We start from the raw sequence: 19,051 nt of genomic DNA, 5'->3' as shown, positions 1-19,051 counted from the left end.
TGAGAGAACTGAATGATGATTGAAGGTCGAATATCTTTGACCTAGAAAAGAAACAACAAGATTTTTCTATAATAGAGGCTGATTGTTTCTCTGAAGGCGTATAAAGCGAGTTACCTCCTTTACATCGTGAAGATCCCATGATTGATTCGTGGTAGTACACCACCGAACCGGCCACCTTACAGCGTTAGCCGAGGCCAAGATAAAGAAACAATGAACCAAAACGGATTTCCACATTACGAGGATCGATGATATACTCGACAGACTTCAAGATTCTACTTGCCAGATTGATATGAAGAAGTGATTATCATCAGATCTCTATTGTTCCTGGAGACGTCTACAAGACAGCTTTCAGGACGACTTTTTGGATTTTCGGAGAATACCGATCATTTGTGGGTTTTCCAGACACTGAGGAAGAGCGAATTTTTCTTGCCGGAGATGCACTTTCTTAGACACATCGTCTCAGTAGCAGGAGTACAGATGGACCCGACCAAGATTGAAACTATACGTGATTGGCCCGATTTGAAGAATGTTCATGAAGTTAGAAGCTTCTTGGGCTTATGTTCTTACTACCGGCGGTTCATTAGAAAATTTGTAGAGGTTACTTACCCTTTGCACATTCTGACACAACAAGGAGTCCCTTTCTCGTGCGGACCCACAGAGGTGACTGCCTTTCAGACTTTGAAAGAGAAATTGACTACGGGACAAATTTTGACTTTGCCGGATTTGCAAAAGTCATTCGAAGTATATTGTGATGCTTGTGGTCGTAGTTTGGGTGCGGTCTTAATGCAAGAAGGCCATGCCATTTCCTATGAGAGCCGAGCCGGAATTGACATAAAAGATTTATGAGAAAGAGCTTTTGGCGGTTATCCATGCTCTTACTCAATGGCGACATTACCTACTCGGAGCCGATTTTACGGTCTTCACTGATCATCAAAGTTTACACTACTACTTGTCACTGAAGCAACTTTCGGAAAAGCAGATGCGATGGGCTAACATCTTGTCACAGTTTCACTTCCAGATTATCCATGTACAGGGACAGAAGAACTTGGTGGCAGATGCTTTGTCCAGGAATCTATTAGTCTTGGCTATTTCCGCGATTCACCATAGAAGCTTCGAGGGCATGGTCGATCAGTACGCCATAGATCCGGATTTTTCTGGTGTATTCACTCCAATACAAAATGGGGAGGTAGTAGCAGGATATTCCATTCGAGATGGCTACTTGATGAAGAAAACGATGTTATGTGTTACACAGCCGTTGAGGGAAAAGGTTCTAGCTGAATGCCATTGTCCACCGTTTACGGGTCACCGCGGCATTGACACCGCCTTGAAAGTGTGGAGCGTTACTTCTTTTGGCCGAGACTCAAGAAGGATGTGGATGACTTTGTATGCAGTTGCTTGGAATGCCAGCCTTTACCCATTCCCACCCGCCCCTCGGAAAGTATTGCTATGGATTTCATTTTTTATCTCCCGAAGACACATAGTGGAGATGATGGCCTTTGCACGGTCATCAGCAGATTCAGTAAGCAAGCTCACTGCTCTGCAATAAAGAAGACAGTTAAGCCTGATCCTTTGGCAAAACTGTTCGAATATATGGCATGTCTGAGTCCATTATTTCAGACAAAGATTCCCAATCTACTAGTTGTTTTGGACGGCAATCTGGGAGAACATTGGCACGTGGTTGCAGTTCTCGTCCTCGTTCCACCCGCACGGGAAAGATGCCATTTGAAGTGTTCGAGGATGCTAAGAAGCTTCTTCAATTTCTACGCACCTAAGACAAGATTCTTTTAAGAAGATTTTTGAAACAAAGTCTAGAAGGCATGGAGGCCATCTAGCCGTTTAAAGGAGGAGAGGTCGTCCTCTTTTGACAATGACCAGATCTACAAGAAAACCAAGGAGTTCAAGGAAGGGAATCACGCCAGGACACCCATCGAGCCCTTGAGTTGAACAACAGTTTGACGTCGCCTTCTATGGAGCGTGGTTCTCAGAACATTCCAGGGAGCGAAAGGGGGCATTTTACTTGAAAAGAACGATGAATATGCAAGAGATGTCATCATGCCTTGGCATCACTTGAAAATGACTGAAAAAGATACATTGGATGACTATTGCCTGAATTTTTAGGATACTTGTCGCAGATTCTTTTAAAAGACCAGATTGAGCGGTTTTGCTATGATTTGCCAAAGAGATTCAAGACTATGCTTTAAACCAGAAGTCTGACTCCATGGGACATGACTAAGCAACGATTTGGAATGCATGTCGGCTCATTGACTTATGCGACGGACAAGATAGTATCAAAAAGGCAAGAGTCTTCCAGTGAAGAGAATGAATCAAGGGAACCAGATGATAGCTCATCATGAGATTCTGGCGAATCAGAGGGTTCCGACGAACTATGGAAACCACATGCAAGTTCATCAAAGGATTCCAGACAAAGAGAAATCAGATGATAGTGCGTCTTAGGGTTTTGATGATTGACTATGACGTGCCAATGGACAAGGAAGCGAAAGACGCTACCCGCAGGTCCCAGCGCACAAGGAATGAAAGGAAAAAGGAAATCAACTCGTAGATCAGAACATTTCCCAGACTTAGAATAAGATTTTTGAAGCCGACCAGTACATAAGGGACTTGGACATTGCTTTTGCCAAGGTCCGGGAGGCTTTAGAGAAATCTCAAGAAAGACATAAGAAGGCAGCGGATCGACGTCGTCGCCATTTGAAATTAAAGGAGGACGATTGGGCGCTCTTTCGTTTTGAGAAGGCACGCCTAAGAAAACAAAAAGGGAAAGGAGCGGCTGCTTAGCATGAGATACTACGGAACTTTCCAGATAAAAGAAAAGATAAATGATGTCTCCTTTAGACTGAAGCTGCCCGATACTTGGAAGATTCACAATGCTTTTCATGTGAGTCTCTTGAAGCCTTTTAAAGGCAATGTGCCCGATGATGGGGAACCACATGAGCAACCCGAAGTGGAGGAAAGCGAGGAGATACTCATTCCAAAACAGATATTGGCACACAAGGATAGAGAGATTAAAGGTAAAGCGATCAGGCCGTTCTTGGTTAAATTCAAGAACTATCCTGCATTGGATGCGAAATGGATGGAGGAGGAGGACCTAGCAGATACTCCTCAGATTTTGGAACTTTACCTTGAAGCATTCGATTTAGCATAGTCTAAACCCCGATTTCAGCATGGGTGAATCTAGTGCAGCGGCTTGCACAAGAAGGGAGTTGCTCTGCTCCTTTGTCAACAGATTACCCCGATTTTTGATATAGAGTCACTAATGTCCCTTTGGGTTTCAGGATACTGTTGGGCTAACAGTATTCTGCTAAAATTTTATTAACCGGAATTCCCGAAAATGAAAATGAAAATGAAAATGCTTGATTTGTACTTGACTTGTTTGAGTGCAGGAACTGAAAGACGAAATGACTGCAACATTTCGGTCTCATAAATCTCTATAGACATGATTGCAATAAGGATTAATTAATCAGGCATCTCCATGGTTGTACTCCCTTGAGCGTACAGCTTCACACCCCTAAGAGCTCCGTCCCCCTCATCACCTATGCACATGTATACATCACCCATATACACAATAGCTCAGTCCAATTTATTTTGCAGCAGGTTCCATCTCAGCATTTTGTCCTTTTTTCTGGATATCTGGAGGACATGCACCTGTACATTGATCTGTCTCATAGGCATTAGTGTTCTTTCTTTCTTTAGCTAGATCTTGAGGCATTGCAGTTTATGACTCTGATTTAACTAATGTATTGATCCCAATTAGGTGTATGTAGGTATACAGCACTTACACTTGAATCTCCAAAAAAAAAAACTTAAAGCTTTCACAACTGTTGAACTGTTGCTTCGTGTATCAACAGAGTGAGTTTCTCCAACCTACGATTTTCACTGTAAAATAAAACAGGCAGTGATTTTCTACGTCAATGTAAAACCAATGTGATAGGAAAAACCAGTGTTCCACACATCCTTCAAGGTTTCCACATCATGTTTGACTCTTTTCAGAGTGAATGCCTTTCATAGCACATTAAAGTATCAAGAAAATTCAGCAACTGCTAGTAACAGTCACTGCATGCTTATGTATTGAGAGAGCAAGTCAGTACACATTGACAACACTTTAATATATTCCACTTATTACGTTCATACTTCAAGAGCCCAGAACTACCAAGTCCCTCCACGGATTCATCCTCATGTTAAACCCAGTCACCATCAAAAGGGAAATACCTTGGACAATGTTAGAAATAATCTGTATATCTATCGCACGTAGGCATAAGTGCTTCCCATGTAGCTCAGGTGAATTTCCTAACAATTACTTGCAAGCGCTTCGACATAGCCCGATCATTACCATTCACATATTAGGATCCCAGAATTAATAAGTCCCTCCACAGATCAAAGTCCACAAGTTCAAAAGAATCACCATGAAAAAGTACCTTGGAAACCCTGTTTTTGGAGAGAAGTAATCTCAGTGTCTGGATCACACTTAAGCACAAGAGCTTCCCGTGCTGCTCAGACAAATTTTCATTCAACAAAGAAACTATGTGGACGAAACATTCTGCCTCTTGAAAGAGTGATTGATAATACTGCAAAGTAAAAAGAAAGACAGAAGCAACCAATTAGTAAAGCCTACAAACTTACTGAAAGCAAGCATAAAAGACATCAGTTCAGTGAATACCAGAGGATCTGTCTCTAAAACCTCCCTTATGCCACTCAATAAATCCACTAAAACGTCTATATCCTTTGGTTTTCCATCAAAGCCACTCTGAGAAAGTGTCTCCAGATACCTAATGCAAAGCTCTAGTTTTGCTTCTTGGTCATCTCTGGAAGTTGGAGCAAGCTAGAGGAAACAGAAGACAGAGTCAGGTGCAGCTTCCCTAGCAACCTTACTGCATCATATTTGAAGCTGATTACCTTCATTACATCCAAAATGTGAGCTAAGGCGAATTTTCTAGACTCTGGATCCCAAAGCAAACCAAAAATTACTTGCATTGTTTTTGTGCTATGCAAGGAGACAACTCTTGCTTCCTCTGATGTTAGAACATATTCTGCAAAGAGGTCAAATACAGCCTTCCTCGACAGTTTCCAAGATTCTCTTAAAGTGAAGACCTTTGCATTTCCATCATCTTTTAACACTACTTCTCCAAGCGAGCAAACTTCATTCGATTGAGTAAATCTGAAGTACCCTTGTAATTGTGTATCCATGACCTGGGACAAGAGCAGTAATGCATCTAAACTTTTGAATGCACAAACAGTTGGATCGGGAGCAAGCTGAAGGATTCGATGCAGGCTCTTTACAATCATGGTAGCAACAGTAGGAATCCCAGCACAATTCTTAAGCGCCTTCAATAATGCATAGCACTCTGGCTATCCAAGTAAACAAAATGTTTAGGCACAAATATGGTAAAATATTTCAAGAACTTAATTTCACTGCAAAGAATTAATGAATAACATTTCTCTCACCCCATTTTCATAGTTGCTGCTCGCAGTTGCAGCAAGCTCAACCAATGATATAACCTCCAATTGTAGAGGCTCCGAATCAACACCTCCTTCACAAGGATCAATGTCATACAAGAAGCTATTCACTTCCTTTTGTAAGCTCTCTTGAGCTCCACATCCCAATGAATCAATCGCATCCATTTCAAAGTAGAAAAAGTACTTTGAAAACATGACTTCCCAAAGTTCTTCCTCACGAAAAATAGTAAGAACTGTTGGTGACACCGCGAGCATTTTTTTTAGTACATAAAGTGTGTAATGCTGCAATGTTGAAGAGCGTGACCTGTTTTGATCATTCAAACCAAGAATTGAGTTGCTAGGTGCCCTTACATAACATCTCTACAAAGAAAGCGCTTCATGCAATTTGGAAAGTTTCTAGCCACATGTGACAGAAGTAGTCAAAAGATGAGCAGTGTGATCATCTATTCCAAAGAAGAGAGTGTATGTGATAAGCACAAATGAGGAGCGACATTAGCGCATCTACAAGGAAAGTGTCAGCGTGTTTTCTTCAAGACATAGTAGCTCACCTTGTGCACAGAGCCCTTAGAAGCCAAAGCACAATAATGATGATGAGGATGACCCAAAGAAAGCACGTATGTGATATAGGGCACGCTTGCTCTAAGTGCCCTGTACTACTAAGAGTGCTATCTCTTATGTATTCACTTTGTAAAACTTGGAAAATATATATATATAAAATGCACCAAAGAGAGAGTAGAGAGAATGAGGGTTGAAGATGGGCAACCCCCACCCCACACCCCCCGAAGAAGATGAATTTTTGCTCAATCCAAGTGGCCTAGGATTGAACTCAGTTACAATCAACCCGAGAGTGAGTTAAAGTAGCTCACAATCGTAGATTATGCAAGATGTCATATGTCATATATGCACATGCAAAAATATGAACCAAATATAAAAAGAAATCTGCCAACATATACATACATACAAGGGAGAATTTCAGCCCATTTTGAAGAGAAGGTAGTAGGTCATCTTCTGGGTCGTATCCACGGTGAAGGTAAGAGCTTATAACTTCAAGAATATAGCCGATGTAGCAGGGCTACAGTGTCACTTCACAGGAAAGGCAGTTGGACAGTTAGCTACAGTTGGTCTGGTTCACACTGGACGGACCCTTTGGGCTAGGAGTGACACGTGGTAGGGTACCTACGGTGGTCTAGTGGACATCGTGGCCAGGTCACCACCACCACTCAGTTTGGAGATAGACTTAGCTGGCTGGACATTTATGGGCCGTTGGTGGCTCTTATGGTTGTACATATGAGTAGTCGTGTTTGGGACAGTTCTATCTTATCTTGTACGTAGTCGTCTAGAGGAAGTCTTACACAGAGCACTGCTTCACCATCCCTGCACATCTGAGCCTCGACACCCCATTTGTACCTGTGAGTCCTGGGCTGGAGCTGAGTGTGCTGCCACGCCAGAGTCTGTACATGGTTCTTTGAGCTAGTCGAGTCCACATGTTCTGGTCCACTGTTGTGTCTCTGTTGTTATCCATTGTTTCTGTGTTGTTATCCGTTGTTTCTGTGTTTCATTCTGTTTGAGAGAGTTTTCATTTGTTTGAGTGAGATTGTCACGCACATTGCACTGAGGGGCACCCACACTGTAGAGAGCACGACACATTATCCGCGCTACAGGTGCTCTCATTTTGGCGATCACGGTGGGACCTCAACTGAAGTCTCACTCTGTTGAGTAGCTGGTTTCTTCGCTTCGCCTGTGCAGTCTAAGTCTCTCGCCTTGCTGGTCTGGTCCCCTCTCGCCCTGGTCCAACTTGCCCTCGTCTCGTGTCTGGACCCCCTCGACCCTCGTCTAGCTGGTCTAGTCACTTGTCTGGTGTAGACCCTGGTCTAGTCCTCCTCGTCCCTGGTCCAGCTGGTCTAGACACTCGTCTGGTCTAGTAGAGTCTAGACCAGTCTTCAGCCAGTTCAAGGTTTTCTTGCCCAAAGCTTGGTTGGTTTGGAGGTCACTGCATGACACATACAAGGAGGTCAGTTGAGCGTCAAAGCCCACTACTGAGCCCTCTGAAGTACTATCAAATACGACCTTTGACACCTTGTAGAAATCCTTCAACCTCATCACCTATACCTCCACATATCACATCACCCATTCCTTCATCAGGTTCCCCATCTTCCCGATCACCTTCTCCAGAAAAGCTCTCACCCGTTCCTTCGTCATCAGGTTCCCCATCTTCGCGATCACCTTCTCCAGAAAAGCTCTCTCCTATTCTGCTACAGCAAGCGATTGTGCAACAGACTCAGCAAGAAATCATGGAGCCACTAGCTAGTGTTTTGGCCAAGGTGAACATCAAGTTCCCTACCTTCAAAGGGCTGTCTTCAAAAGATGTTGACGACCATGCAAGAAGATTTGTATCTCTCTGTAGGGGACGTGGGCTGAACAGAGAAGATGCTTACTTGGTACTATTTCCATCCACCCTCGATGGCCTAGCACATAAATGGTACAGCCAATTTGCAGAGAACCATTTTGCAACTTGGGCAGCCTTAAGACAGCAGTTCTGTGCAGCTTTCAGGCCGGGTGACTACCAGGAGAAGGTGTTGGATGAGTTGGCCAACATGGTGCTCAAGCCTGAGGAGACTTTTGCGGAGCTTATGACGAAAACTAAGTCGCTGGTGGCCAAGCTTCCCCAACAACCCGGTGAATTCATGGTTAAAAAGTGGGTGGAGAAGGCGCTTCCCAAAACTTCTCAGCAAAAACTCCGAGAGAGTCTCCGACCCGACGCCACTCTCGACGAGTTCATCGCAGCTGCTACTAGAATAGAGGGAGCTAGGAAGCTCTTCAACAACTCTCCTCAAATAGATACTCCCTCTGTGTTCTCGGAAGGTAGTCCTACTGATCCTTTAACTTCTTTACGTAGGGAACTGGATGCCCTAAAGCTACAACGAGCTCTTCAAGAGGAGAGGTCCTTCTCTCTTAGACAAGAGAAGCCTACACATAATGAGGCATTGGAACAGATTAAGCGCGAGTTAGAAGAGCTCAAGTGTCAGCAAGAGACTAAGGCTATGGTTAGGTGTAGCTCATGCCGCTCTCCAGGGCACAGGAATGTCCCCCTTCGGGTTTACTGCCACTTCTGTGAAAAATCTGGACATGAGGATAAGGATTGTTACTACCTCAAGGGATTGCGTCAAATACAGCAAAATCTTGGTCCTTCTCTCCAACAAGGGCTAGCACCTGCATCCAACATGGTCTCACCCTACGGCCATCAAAACCAGTTGCCTCCTCTGCTGACAACACCCCCTATGCAGCAAGGTATGCACAACAACTTTGCACCCCACAGTTTTTATCATGCCAGTACTCCCTCAGTTCCCCAAAGTTTCTACACCTCAGCCTCCAATTCCATGCAGCAACCACCTCGTCCCCCGTTTCGTCCTTCCAATCGGCCCATACTCTGCTACAGATGCGGAGAATATGGGCATTATCAGAGCAAGTGTCCTTTACCCGAGGGGTCCCCTCCTTGTCGTCATTGCCCTGATTCGAAGGATCACTATAGTAAAGATTGTCCCAAGCAAAAAGGGCATCCACGTCTTCAGGCTCGACTCAGAACCAACCCGAATTCACCTTTCCGAAGATAAATTTGATTACTGTGAACACCGTGCCTGAACCTTCACCTGCTACTCATGTGGTTAAGCCTCTGCAAGTGGAGGAGCCTGCTGGTGTCCTTACTCGGGCACAAAGAGCAGCTCTTGGTCTCAATCTACCCACAGGTCCACCTCGCCAGTCTCCACTTCCTCACTCTGGTCTATCTGACCCAAAGAACAAGTCCTTCCCAATTGCTCAGAGCAAACCAACTTCCTTGTTATCTGACATTGATGGAGCCTTCTTAGAAGCAGTGGCTGACTTGGAACAGATTAAGGTCACAAAAGGAGCCCAGTTCAAAGGCGCCAAGCCCACAGCAGAAGCCATCTTGAAAAATACTTTTCAGCAGGTGTCACTATACGACATGCTAAGGCTCGATGCAACACTTAGAAGTGACACCCTGTCAGTCATTCAGTCTCTGTACCCAGGGGCTGGGCCTAGTGGCGGGCACCTCCCTGTATAGCCCTCAGAGTCCTATTTGATTTCCTATCCATCTGCTCCCCTCACCGATTATAAAAGTCCTCGCCTCACTGTATCTATTCTTGGGCACCAGCTATCCGGCGTCATCATTGATGGAGGATCTGGAATCAATTTGATGCCCGAATTCACTATGATGGCCTTAGGTCTAAAGCCTACCCGACCTGCTCCTTTCACTGTTACATTGGCTGATCAGAGAACAGTCTACCCAGTGGGCATAGTCGACAAGGTGCCTCTGAAGGTACAAGATTTCACTTTTAACTTGGATTTTGTGGTAGTTAATCTTCCCCAGGTAGAGGGAGGTTATCCCTTGCTGATTGGTAGGCCATGGCTGCGACATACGAAAGCACTTCACGACTGGGGAACCGACGCCATGTGGATACATACTCCTGGCTCTCCAATGCAACAAATTTGTCTCGAAGGAGGTATGGATCCGGTTGTTCAGCATAGCTCTTTGTCAGTAGAGTCCAACCTTGACTTGGAGCAGCCGGTCCCTCCCGATGGGTCCGATGAAGACTTACTGCAGTGGTTAGAAGCCACCTCTTCGATGCCATGCTATGTAGTCTCTCTTCAACCTTTGCCAACAGATTCACCCTCTCCCCCTGATCCTACATCTGAAGCTACACCTGAGACTAGGAATCCCAGTCAGCCAAGTGAGCCAGAACCAAGTGGACCAGTCTCAAGTGAGTCAGAACCAAGTGGACCAGTCTCTGGTGCCCATCCTTCAGAGGGTCCCTTGATGGAAACCGTCGGCTTGGGTGAGCCTATAACCCACCATAGAAGGGGAAAAAAGTCTCCCTTGCAAGAGTTGGCCAACACCCCAGCTCCCTCCTTAGCCTCTACTCCATCTGACTCTCCACCCATGCCGGAGCACTTTGAGGTATCTGAGGATTTACCATTTGCAGAGCTTCCATCAGGTTGGTTGCAGGAAGAGTATGCTCATTTCAACATTGATCAGACCCCAACTCATAATGTCCAAAGGCTAACAGAGGTGGCACAGTCTTCTCCCCCTGACGCAACCTCGACCACTGCACCGCCTGACCCAGTCAGAGAGGTCAACCTAGGCGGCCCTGACAACCATCAGCCCATCTTATTAGCCACTTAGTTATGGGATCACCCCGCTCTACTCGACCTGGTAATCTCCTTCGTGCGCTCTTTCAAAGATGTGTTTGCCTGGTCTTACCACGATTTAGAAGGAATCCCAGCAGAGCTAGGAGTCCACACAATTCCTCTGGTTGAGGGGGCTAAGCCGGTCAGAGGACGGGCTTACAAACTGAATCCCAAGTATGCAGAAGCAGTCAAAATCGAGTTGGAAAAAATGCAAGAAGAAGGTATTATTGTACCAGTAGAGCACTCAGAATGGTTGTCTCCTATGGTTATTGCCCCAAAGAAGCAATCCAACAAAATTCGAGTTTGTGTCGACTATCGGGCTCTGAATAAGGTCACAATCCCGGATGGATTTCCGACACCTTTCACTGAGAGAGTCCTCGAAGATGTCGTTGGCCATGTACTGTATAGTTTCATGGACGGGTTTAGCGGCTACAATCAGTTAGGAATACATCATGACGACCAAATCAAAACAGCTTTTGTGACTCCCTGGGGTATTTTCATCTACACTAGAATGTCTTTTGGGCTTAAAAATGCACCGCCTTCTTTCAATCGCATAGTATATCTCATCTTTTGTCCTCTGCTTACTGATCACCTTCGCATATTCATGGATGACTTTTCCACCTTCTCGGGTGCTCAATGTTCGACCCCAGTAGAAAATCTAAAGGAGCATCTTGCTCAGCTCTCTGCAGTCTTCCTCAGGTGCAGAGAGGCACGTTTGAAGCTCAATCCGAACAAATGTCATTTTTTGGTCACAGAGGGCACACTGTTGGGCCATGTGGTGTCTGCTCAAGGTTTGGCACCTGACCCTGAGAAGATAGTGGCCATCTTGAAGTTACCTCCTCCCATAAATCCCAAAGGTGTTCAGAGCTTTGAGGGCCACACCGGCTATCATCGCAGGTTTATACGTATGTATGCACAGGTGGCTCAACCATTGACCCGGCTCACCAGTGCTGCTGTTCCCTTCCGGTGGTCAACACCTGAGGCCGAAGCATTTGCATACCTCAAAAAACGTCTCACTGAAGCGCCTATTCTAGTTGCCCCGGATTGGGCCCTACCTTTTCATGTGCATGCAGATGCCAGTCTGCTGGTTGTGGGTGTTGTGCTGACCCAGCCTAGCAAAGAGTTCAACTTGGATCGCCCTATACATTATGCAAGTCGCCTGCTCACCAAAGCAGAGCGAAACTATAGCACCACAGAGAGGGAAGGATTGGCTATAGTGTATGCTCTACACAAATTTCGTCACTATTTGCTAGGGGTCCACTTCACAGTTATCACTGATCACCATGCCTTGCGCTATCTGCTTAATAAGCCACAGGTTGCAGGTCGAGTATGGCGATGGCTCCTCCTATTCCAGGAGTTTGATTTTGAAGTGGTACTCCGTCCTGGTAAGCATCATGTAATGGCTGACCACCTCTCTCGCATTTACACAGGCGAAGAAGCTACCGGGATTGCGGATGACTTTCCAGATAGCAGTCTTTTTAAAATAGATACAACACCGGAATGGTACGGCGAGGTCCTACATTTTCTATCTACTGGGCTGTACCCAGAGAGGGCATCCCCACCGCAAAAGAGGAGATTGCTGTTGAAGTCCAGGCCTTTCACTCTGATTGGGGGCCAGCTCTACAAAGCGGGACCAGATGGTGTTCTGAAGCGTTGTGTCTCGCCTCATGAGGTGGAGCATATTCTGGAGGATGCCCACAATGGTCCCACTGGTGGCCATTACCCTGGTCACATCACTGCTCAGAAGATTCTACAGAGTGGTCTGTGGTGGCCCTACATTTTTAAGGATGCAATAGCATATTCTAAGGTTTGTGATGTGTGCCAGAGATGTGGGCCGAAGCCGAGTAAGCAATCCAACCGTCCTTTGCAAGTCTCGATGGCGTGGCTACCTTTTGAGAGAAGGGGTTTGGACTTTGTGGGACCAATATATCCCCCGGCTCAACCAGGTAATCGCAAATATCTGCTAGTGGCTACAGACTATGCAACAAAGTGGGCAGAGGTTTCTATTGTTATCCATTGTTTCTGTGTTGTTATCCGTTGTTTCTATGTTTCATTCTGTTTGAGAGAGTTTTCATTTGTTTGAGTGAGATTGTCACGCACATTGCAATGAGGGGCACCCACACTGTAGAGAGCACGACACATTATCCGCGCTACAGCCGAATATTCAGATTTTTGGGTTCGCTGTAGTAAAAACAGCAAGGTAAAGCGAGGGAGAGAGTGGGTTCCTTAGAGAAGTAGGGAAAGCAAATGGAGTAAGAAACCGTAGGGATGGTATAGAGGCTTCTTGGAATGATGTTGTGCAGAAAATTCAGCAAGGGGAATCATGCTCAAGTGAGGGAAAAGGATTGTATTAATAGGTGAAGTGGCCTCAAAAACAAAAGAGAAAAGAGGAGCCTTGTTATATGTGTCCAACCACATGTCAAAAAAGGTAAGACAAGTGTCCCAGATTTTGAAAAGCCTTGCAATAAGTGTCCTAGAATCTTCTAGACCCTTCCTTCTTTACAAAGTTTCTAAAAAAGAAATATTAATATGGGTATCAAATGAAAGTTCTTTCCAATACAAGATGATTTTGGCTTTACAACATCAATCCAAGATGCTTATGGAGAGATAAACGTATTCAATGCAATAGACCGCATATATGCACATTGATAGTCTTGCATGATCATGTCATCTTGTTGATTGTAACTATCTTTTTTGGTGGATCTTGCCCACACTCCAAGGCATTAATCATATCCAGTGCAAGTGACATTGTAGCCCACATACCGTGTTCGTATTGGTTATTAGGATTTGGATCCTATCTGTTCTTAGGGAGACATTTCTCAATCATTCCTTCTTCATAGCACTACAAATTCTCTCTCTCCACACGTTGGTTAGACTCGCCAACTGAGTGAACAGTTAAATGCTGAGGAGATGTCACACACAGATTTCAAGCCCCCTTGCTGGGCTTTGTGTGGACGACCATCTACTACTTACTTAGAATTAGACATTATGTCTGTAAGTGGAGGACCTAAAATTTAAATCTGCAGACAGACACAGGGTTCACCTCCAAGGAAATTACTCGGTATTGTATAAGATTGATGAGTGCATGGAGTGTAGAAAGTAGTTGATGGGTGTTGAGTTTCTGCTAACCGGCATGAAAATAGAAAACATAAGATTAAGCATTCCTAGCAGATAGAAAATTCCAATACCTGGGAACCTGCCAGGACTCCCTATCCTTGTAGAGTTGAAGCAAAACCTTCACGATCCACCTCATGGCAAGTTCCCAATAAGAACCTGCCTTGTTGACAATATCTTGACTAACAGAGAGACCCATAACAAATCCACGAATGTCACCAGAAGGCACAAGGAATGAGCATAGTATTTTGCATAAGTGAGAAACGTGAGCATTCCAACCTTGAGCAAAATCCCCATCATTATCTTTCTCCTGCTCCAACAGAAAAAACCCAACACTGAGCTCACATAACCTGTGTATTCAAGAGATGGAAGAATCTGGTGTTAAGAAATGTCTTACATGATGATCCTGCACAGGCCAGATGAAGGCTGCCCAGACTATAGCCTCAACAAATCTATCGACACCACCCCTTTCAAAAAGGTACTGTAGACAGCTTAGGTTACGAAAGCTGTTTAGTATATCACACAAAGTTAAGGTTCAGTTAGAAAGAATGCTCTAGTTTTCTACCAGTCACTGAAAGCAAACAACATAAAAGGCTGGTTTTAGCAATATTCTGACCTTTAAGAGTCAATAATGTGACAGGCTTGTTTAAAAAAATATCAAAACTGAAGGCACATGGGTTTGTAAAGAAATAGCTCTCAAGGAAACTCAGATTGAATTCAGTTCAGTTGTCATTCAGCGGAAATGACAACGTTGGATTGCATTATAGAAAGTTTGTTAAAGTATAAGCAGGTTTGATAAAGTCAGAAAACTTTACAAAGAAAAGATAAGGTGTTCAACAAAATGCATATATTACGATTCTAATAACAGCCCTTGAAAGGAGCGATACACCGCCTCGAATGTGCACAGAAGAACTCACGGGATTCAGCCATGGACTTGAGATAAAGAGTGTTACCTCTGTACGTAAAATATGGCATCAATTACAATTTACAAGTTCCCTCATATTGTGTGGTGTTATAATGCTTCCTCAGGTTTCACAATTTCAGGAGAGGAATCAGAGTTTACAATATACTTTTTGAAAGGTTTTGCTTCGACCATTAAACACTGTTGGTCAATTTACTCATTTTTTTAGAAAAATAGCAATTTCCAGAATATTTTGTCAGCTCATTGAACGCCAGAATCCTACACTGACAACAATATCTGGGTGAGAAGTTTCAGCAACCGTAAATGTTCCTTTATATGCCAGTATTTCCATCCCAATATTAAACTTGAGGGCTTTGCAAAGAGCACACACAATGACCACTGGAAGAGTAGACAACTTTCTTTTTTTGTCTGAGGGACTATGTGAGGTCTTTAATTTGTAGAGCTAAATCCAAACCAAAACAGGTCTGCACTTGGTGACTCACTTTTTTCACCCTTGCCATTAGGACTGCTCAATGCTTCCATTTTCTTTGCATGTTTCAACTCAACTGTGTAGAAACTGTTTCGTCTCTCTTTCACAAGTGCCTCAATAGTTTATGAAAGAGCCTACGAAGGAAAGGTGCGCCAGTCTTGTTGCATTCAAACCAGAAAAGAAGAAGCTCAGAAACTGAGAGCAAAACCGAATCAACTATTTGAAACAGACTGCATTTTAATAAGCGCACCAACTGCATCGTAACCAGAATGTAGACTGCATTTCAATAAGGGCGGGCTTCTATCAAATTGGAGATTAGTCAAGATTTTGTTTCTTAAGTTCTCAAACCAAAGGATACACTGCCTCTCTTAAAACCTCCAGCAGCAGAGCTTGCATTTGAAAATCTTCGCAGGACCCCCTAAAACAAACAAAAGTTGTTAAAAACTTCATAGGACCACAAAATCATTGCAATTATCAATCTGAAAATAGTGGAACAAGAGATACTATAAGGTGAACCATATAGACATCATGCACCTCCACATAATTTTGATAATCAGCACAATTTCCCCATAGATAAATCGCAAACATTTTTGAGGGCCTTCAAATACATCAATTTACTAGTCAGAAACTACTGTCACAAGCATGTATCCAAGCTTTTGGGCTTGAATATTTTGATGATCAGTACCAAGCCAACACATACAGGTAAGAGCAAGAAAAGATATAAACACGAGGCATCAAGATGAAGAAAGGTAGAAAGAGAGGAAAAGGAAGTGGGCAGAGGTGCTTATACGAGGCTAGAGAGTGCAAAGAGACAATAAACCACATTGAGGTGCATTATCGTTATGTAAGGGAGAGACTATGTTGGAGAGGTCAGCTTGGCTTATGTGCCTAGGCAGGATAAGGATTTGGAGAGTGAGGACGTTCAGTGTATGCAGTGGAACTCTGCATGATAAAAAGAAAGATAATGTAAGTGTGGCCAGGTTGCCAATGTTGAAGTGGACAAAACCAGATTGACAGGGCTAAATGCTTTCAAAAATCATTAAATATATCACAGTTCATATTAAATTTATGGGAGATTGTCCTTTCTGTGTTTTACCGTATCGCAAGTGTTGAATGGCTGAAAGGTGACGCTTCCATTGGCTTGTACAGTGTTGACACCAGCACCTGTACGACGTACTTCACACGCCATTGGCTAGCTGAAAGTGGGGATTTTAAGGCAGCACAAGAAGTGCAGCAACCCACATTATTAGGTGGTACTTCTAGAGTTATTCAGATGAGTCCTGACTCCTATGCGCAGGAAAACAAGCCAGAGTGAGAAATAGCGCAAGCACCAGATAAAAGTTGTTGCTTCAAGAGCTACAACATTGTGACTAACAAGCATTGATGTTGGCAGGTCTTCTGCCCACAAAGTGCTGCCTTGCTCCAGTGTCGCCCAGCCACACACCGACAGGACTGTGCCATATGACAACTTCAATTGATAACAAAACCGTCGCTACCATTTGTAGATTGCGGACGTAGTCAGTCTGAATCTGTGAAGCTCAGGCTTGCAACATGCAGCATGGTAATGGGTGTTGTTGATTGTGTGCCTGCAAGGGCATAGTCCCCTACTGCTGATGCGTCTACGAGGAGGCTATTGGAGGGGCGGAGGGGCTCTTTACAAAGCACTATTCTCAATTAATGCTCCGTTTTCCCTCCCCAAGCTAAGTGCCCAACAGCTCCTCTTGGGCCACTGTTGACCCTACTACCCCTCTCCTCTGGATGTTTACCTCGGGATCAAGTTCTTTAATTAATACACAGACCGGAAGGCCCTGAAACGTAAACACCTCATGCGTAGGCTCGGACAACGCCACAACTGGCCTCTGATCGATGATTTTTTACACATGATTTTCCATTGACATCCTCTACGTCTTTGTAGCCTCTATTTGCAGGCCATTCTCAACAAACGCGATGTCTGCCCACCTCCTCCATCAACATTAACACCCATCAGCGAGGCATGTAGATTGTGGAGTTGTGTTGTGTGTGGGGCTCTTGTTGGCAGATTCTTATAAATGAGGGATGCAAACTATGGCTTGGAGCATTTCTAGACCAACGGTCTCCCCTCTCCACCATCGATATCAAGAGCCATTATGGCTAAGGCTACAAACAGTACTCGGGTGCTTTTTTGCATCATTCTCAGATATTAGTGGTTAAGTAAACCACCCTAGCTGCCTCTTGATCATACCATACAAAACATTCTAGCTCACATAATCAAGCACATGTAGTATCTTGTGCTCCACTAGCGTTTTTAATTGCACCAAAAATGAATATACTAATCACTGCAATAAAATTGGAAGGACTGCACTTACCTCTTCTAGGATTGGTTGCACCATATGCCCAATTGAGCCAGGCTCTTATACCAATGTTACGTGCCGGAAACGCCACCATGGTCTACACCATGGCCGATGGTGGAAGAGGTAAGGAGCTCAAGTTCACTACCCAACCGTAGAGGGCTAGAGAGTGCTAAATGCACCACACATCAAATGCATAATGTGCTGAGGCTAACATCTCAATGCTTGGCTACATATTGGTGGCCTACCTCTCCACACTAGGCCGTCCACAGGCACCATGACCCTAGGCGCCTTGAGGTTGAGGGCCTCACTCCTGAACCCCGAACACTCTCGACATCCACTCTCCGGTGGCTTGCTCTCGATGCCCAGTCTAGCTCTACCATCACTATGGGTGGTCCACGAGCTCCTTTACACACTACATGACACAAGGGGGCAGTGGTATGTACATGCCGTGTTCTTGCCAGCCCAATTGTCCTCATCCTCCAATGTGGCATTTGGTGTCGGGACCGTGATATCTAACCTTGAGGCACAGTTTTGCAGGTATTATGGTGCTTTTTCTCCCTCTAATTTCAACCCTCCAACGGCTGTGCACACAAAGGTTCTACTTGGACCCTCTACATCGCGCAAGTACCTCTAGAAGCGTACCATCATGCTGATATTCATGTTACAGCTGCATTTTCAACCCCTCCTAATTGCACGTTTGGGTGAGCAATAGCCTACTGGTTTGTGTTTTGTGAATTGGAAGAAACTACCTCCTAACAATACACCATCCAGTGGAGGTATGTGCGGTCTATCGCTGACTGCTGTAGCATACAGGCATACAATCCTTGGGAGATCCATTCATTCCAGCCCTTGCATGGCGGCCGTGTACTCCAAAGGGGGTCCAGACTTGTGGATTGCTCTGGACACACGTGCACTTATCACAGGACACGAGATATGGCCATGACATCAACATATCGGATCACAATGTTCCTAGAGACAACACCACAACCTTGCGGACTCGCCACGCAGTAGATGATAGCAGAACCCAAATTTTCAGCGCAATAGAAATGAAACGAAAATTGAAACGATGTATTAATGTCTTCAAAAGGCCAAAATGACCTATGAGACCAACCTGTTACATACTGGTGAATCTGATATCATGTCTGAGTACAAAAAAAGAGATACTAAATTGAATCTAGAGATGTTACTGGCTGGAACTGTGTGGGGTATGTGTTAGCACTGATACAATGGGTGCCCAATACAAGAGAGAGATACAATGGTGATGAGAGAGAAATGAAATGAAATGAAATGATATATTAACGTCTACAAAAGGCCAAAATGACCTATGAGACCAAAACGATTACAATGGTGAGTCTAGTACCAAGTCTGGGTACAAACAAAGAAAACTACAAACTAGAAACTGAGATAGGAGTGCTACCGACTCCTATGGGTGGCTGGTAAGCTGAGCAAGGGTATAATGCCACAAAGGTACAAAATGGGGTTAAGTGTCACATGATACAATATAGCAGTAGCATAAAGTCTATCCTGATCGACACTCTAGGTGTC

General features: G+C 44.4%; 1 protein-coding gene across 5 annotated transcripts in view; it reads right to left on the bottom strand.

The window, feature by feature from the left end:
• LOC147432788 (binding protein) overlaps positions 1–19,051 on the bottom strand; it is a 252,004-nt gene that overhangs the window by 170,935 nt on the left and 62,018 nt on the right. For 3 of the 5 annotated variants that reach the window (XM_086492599.1, XM_086492600.1, XM_086492601.1), the window contains 7 exons: positions 15,535–15,594; positions 14,183–14,291; positions 13,860–14,095; positions 5,458–5,773; positions 4,909–5,361; positions 4,673–4,834; positions 4,431–4,580 (listed from right to left, as the gene is read on the bottom strand). In XM_086492599.1, the coding sequence (XP_086348725.1) occupies positions 4,431–4,580; positions 4,673–4,834; positions 4,909–5,361; positions 5,458–5,773; positions 13,860–14,095; positions 14,183–14,291; positions 15,535–15,594 (1,486 nt within the window). Of the gene's footprint in view, positions 1–4,430; positions 4,581–4,672; positions 4,835–4,908; positions 5,362–5,457; positions 5,774–13,859; positions 14,096–14,182; positions 14,292–14,401; positions 15,510–15,534; positions 15,595–19,051 lie in introns of those variants that run through there. The other 2 variants (XM_086492602.1, XM_086492603.1) reach the window with 2 other exon arrangements.

Source organism: Adiantum capillus-veneris, chromosome 20 (genome assembly GCF_014529385.1).
Source record: "Adiantum capillus-veneris isolate H3 chromosome 20, ASM1452938v2, whole genome shotgun sequence".
Lineage (NCBI taxonomy): Eukaryota > Viridiplantae > Streptophyta > Polypodiopsida > Polypodiales > Pteridaceae > Adiantum > Adiantum capillus-veneris.
The sequence above is the reverse complement of the archived record's forward strand: the minus strand, read 5'-3'. Positions and strand labels throughout refer to the sequence as shown.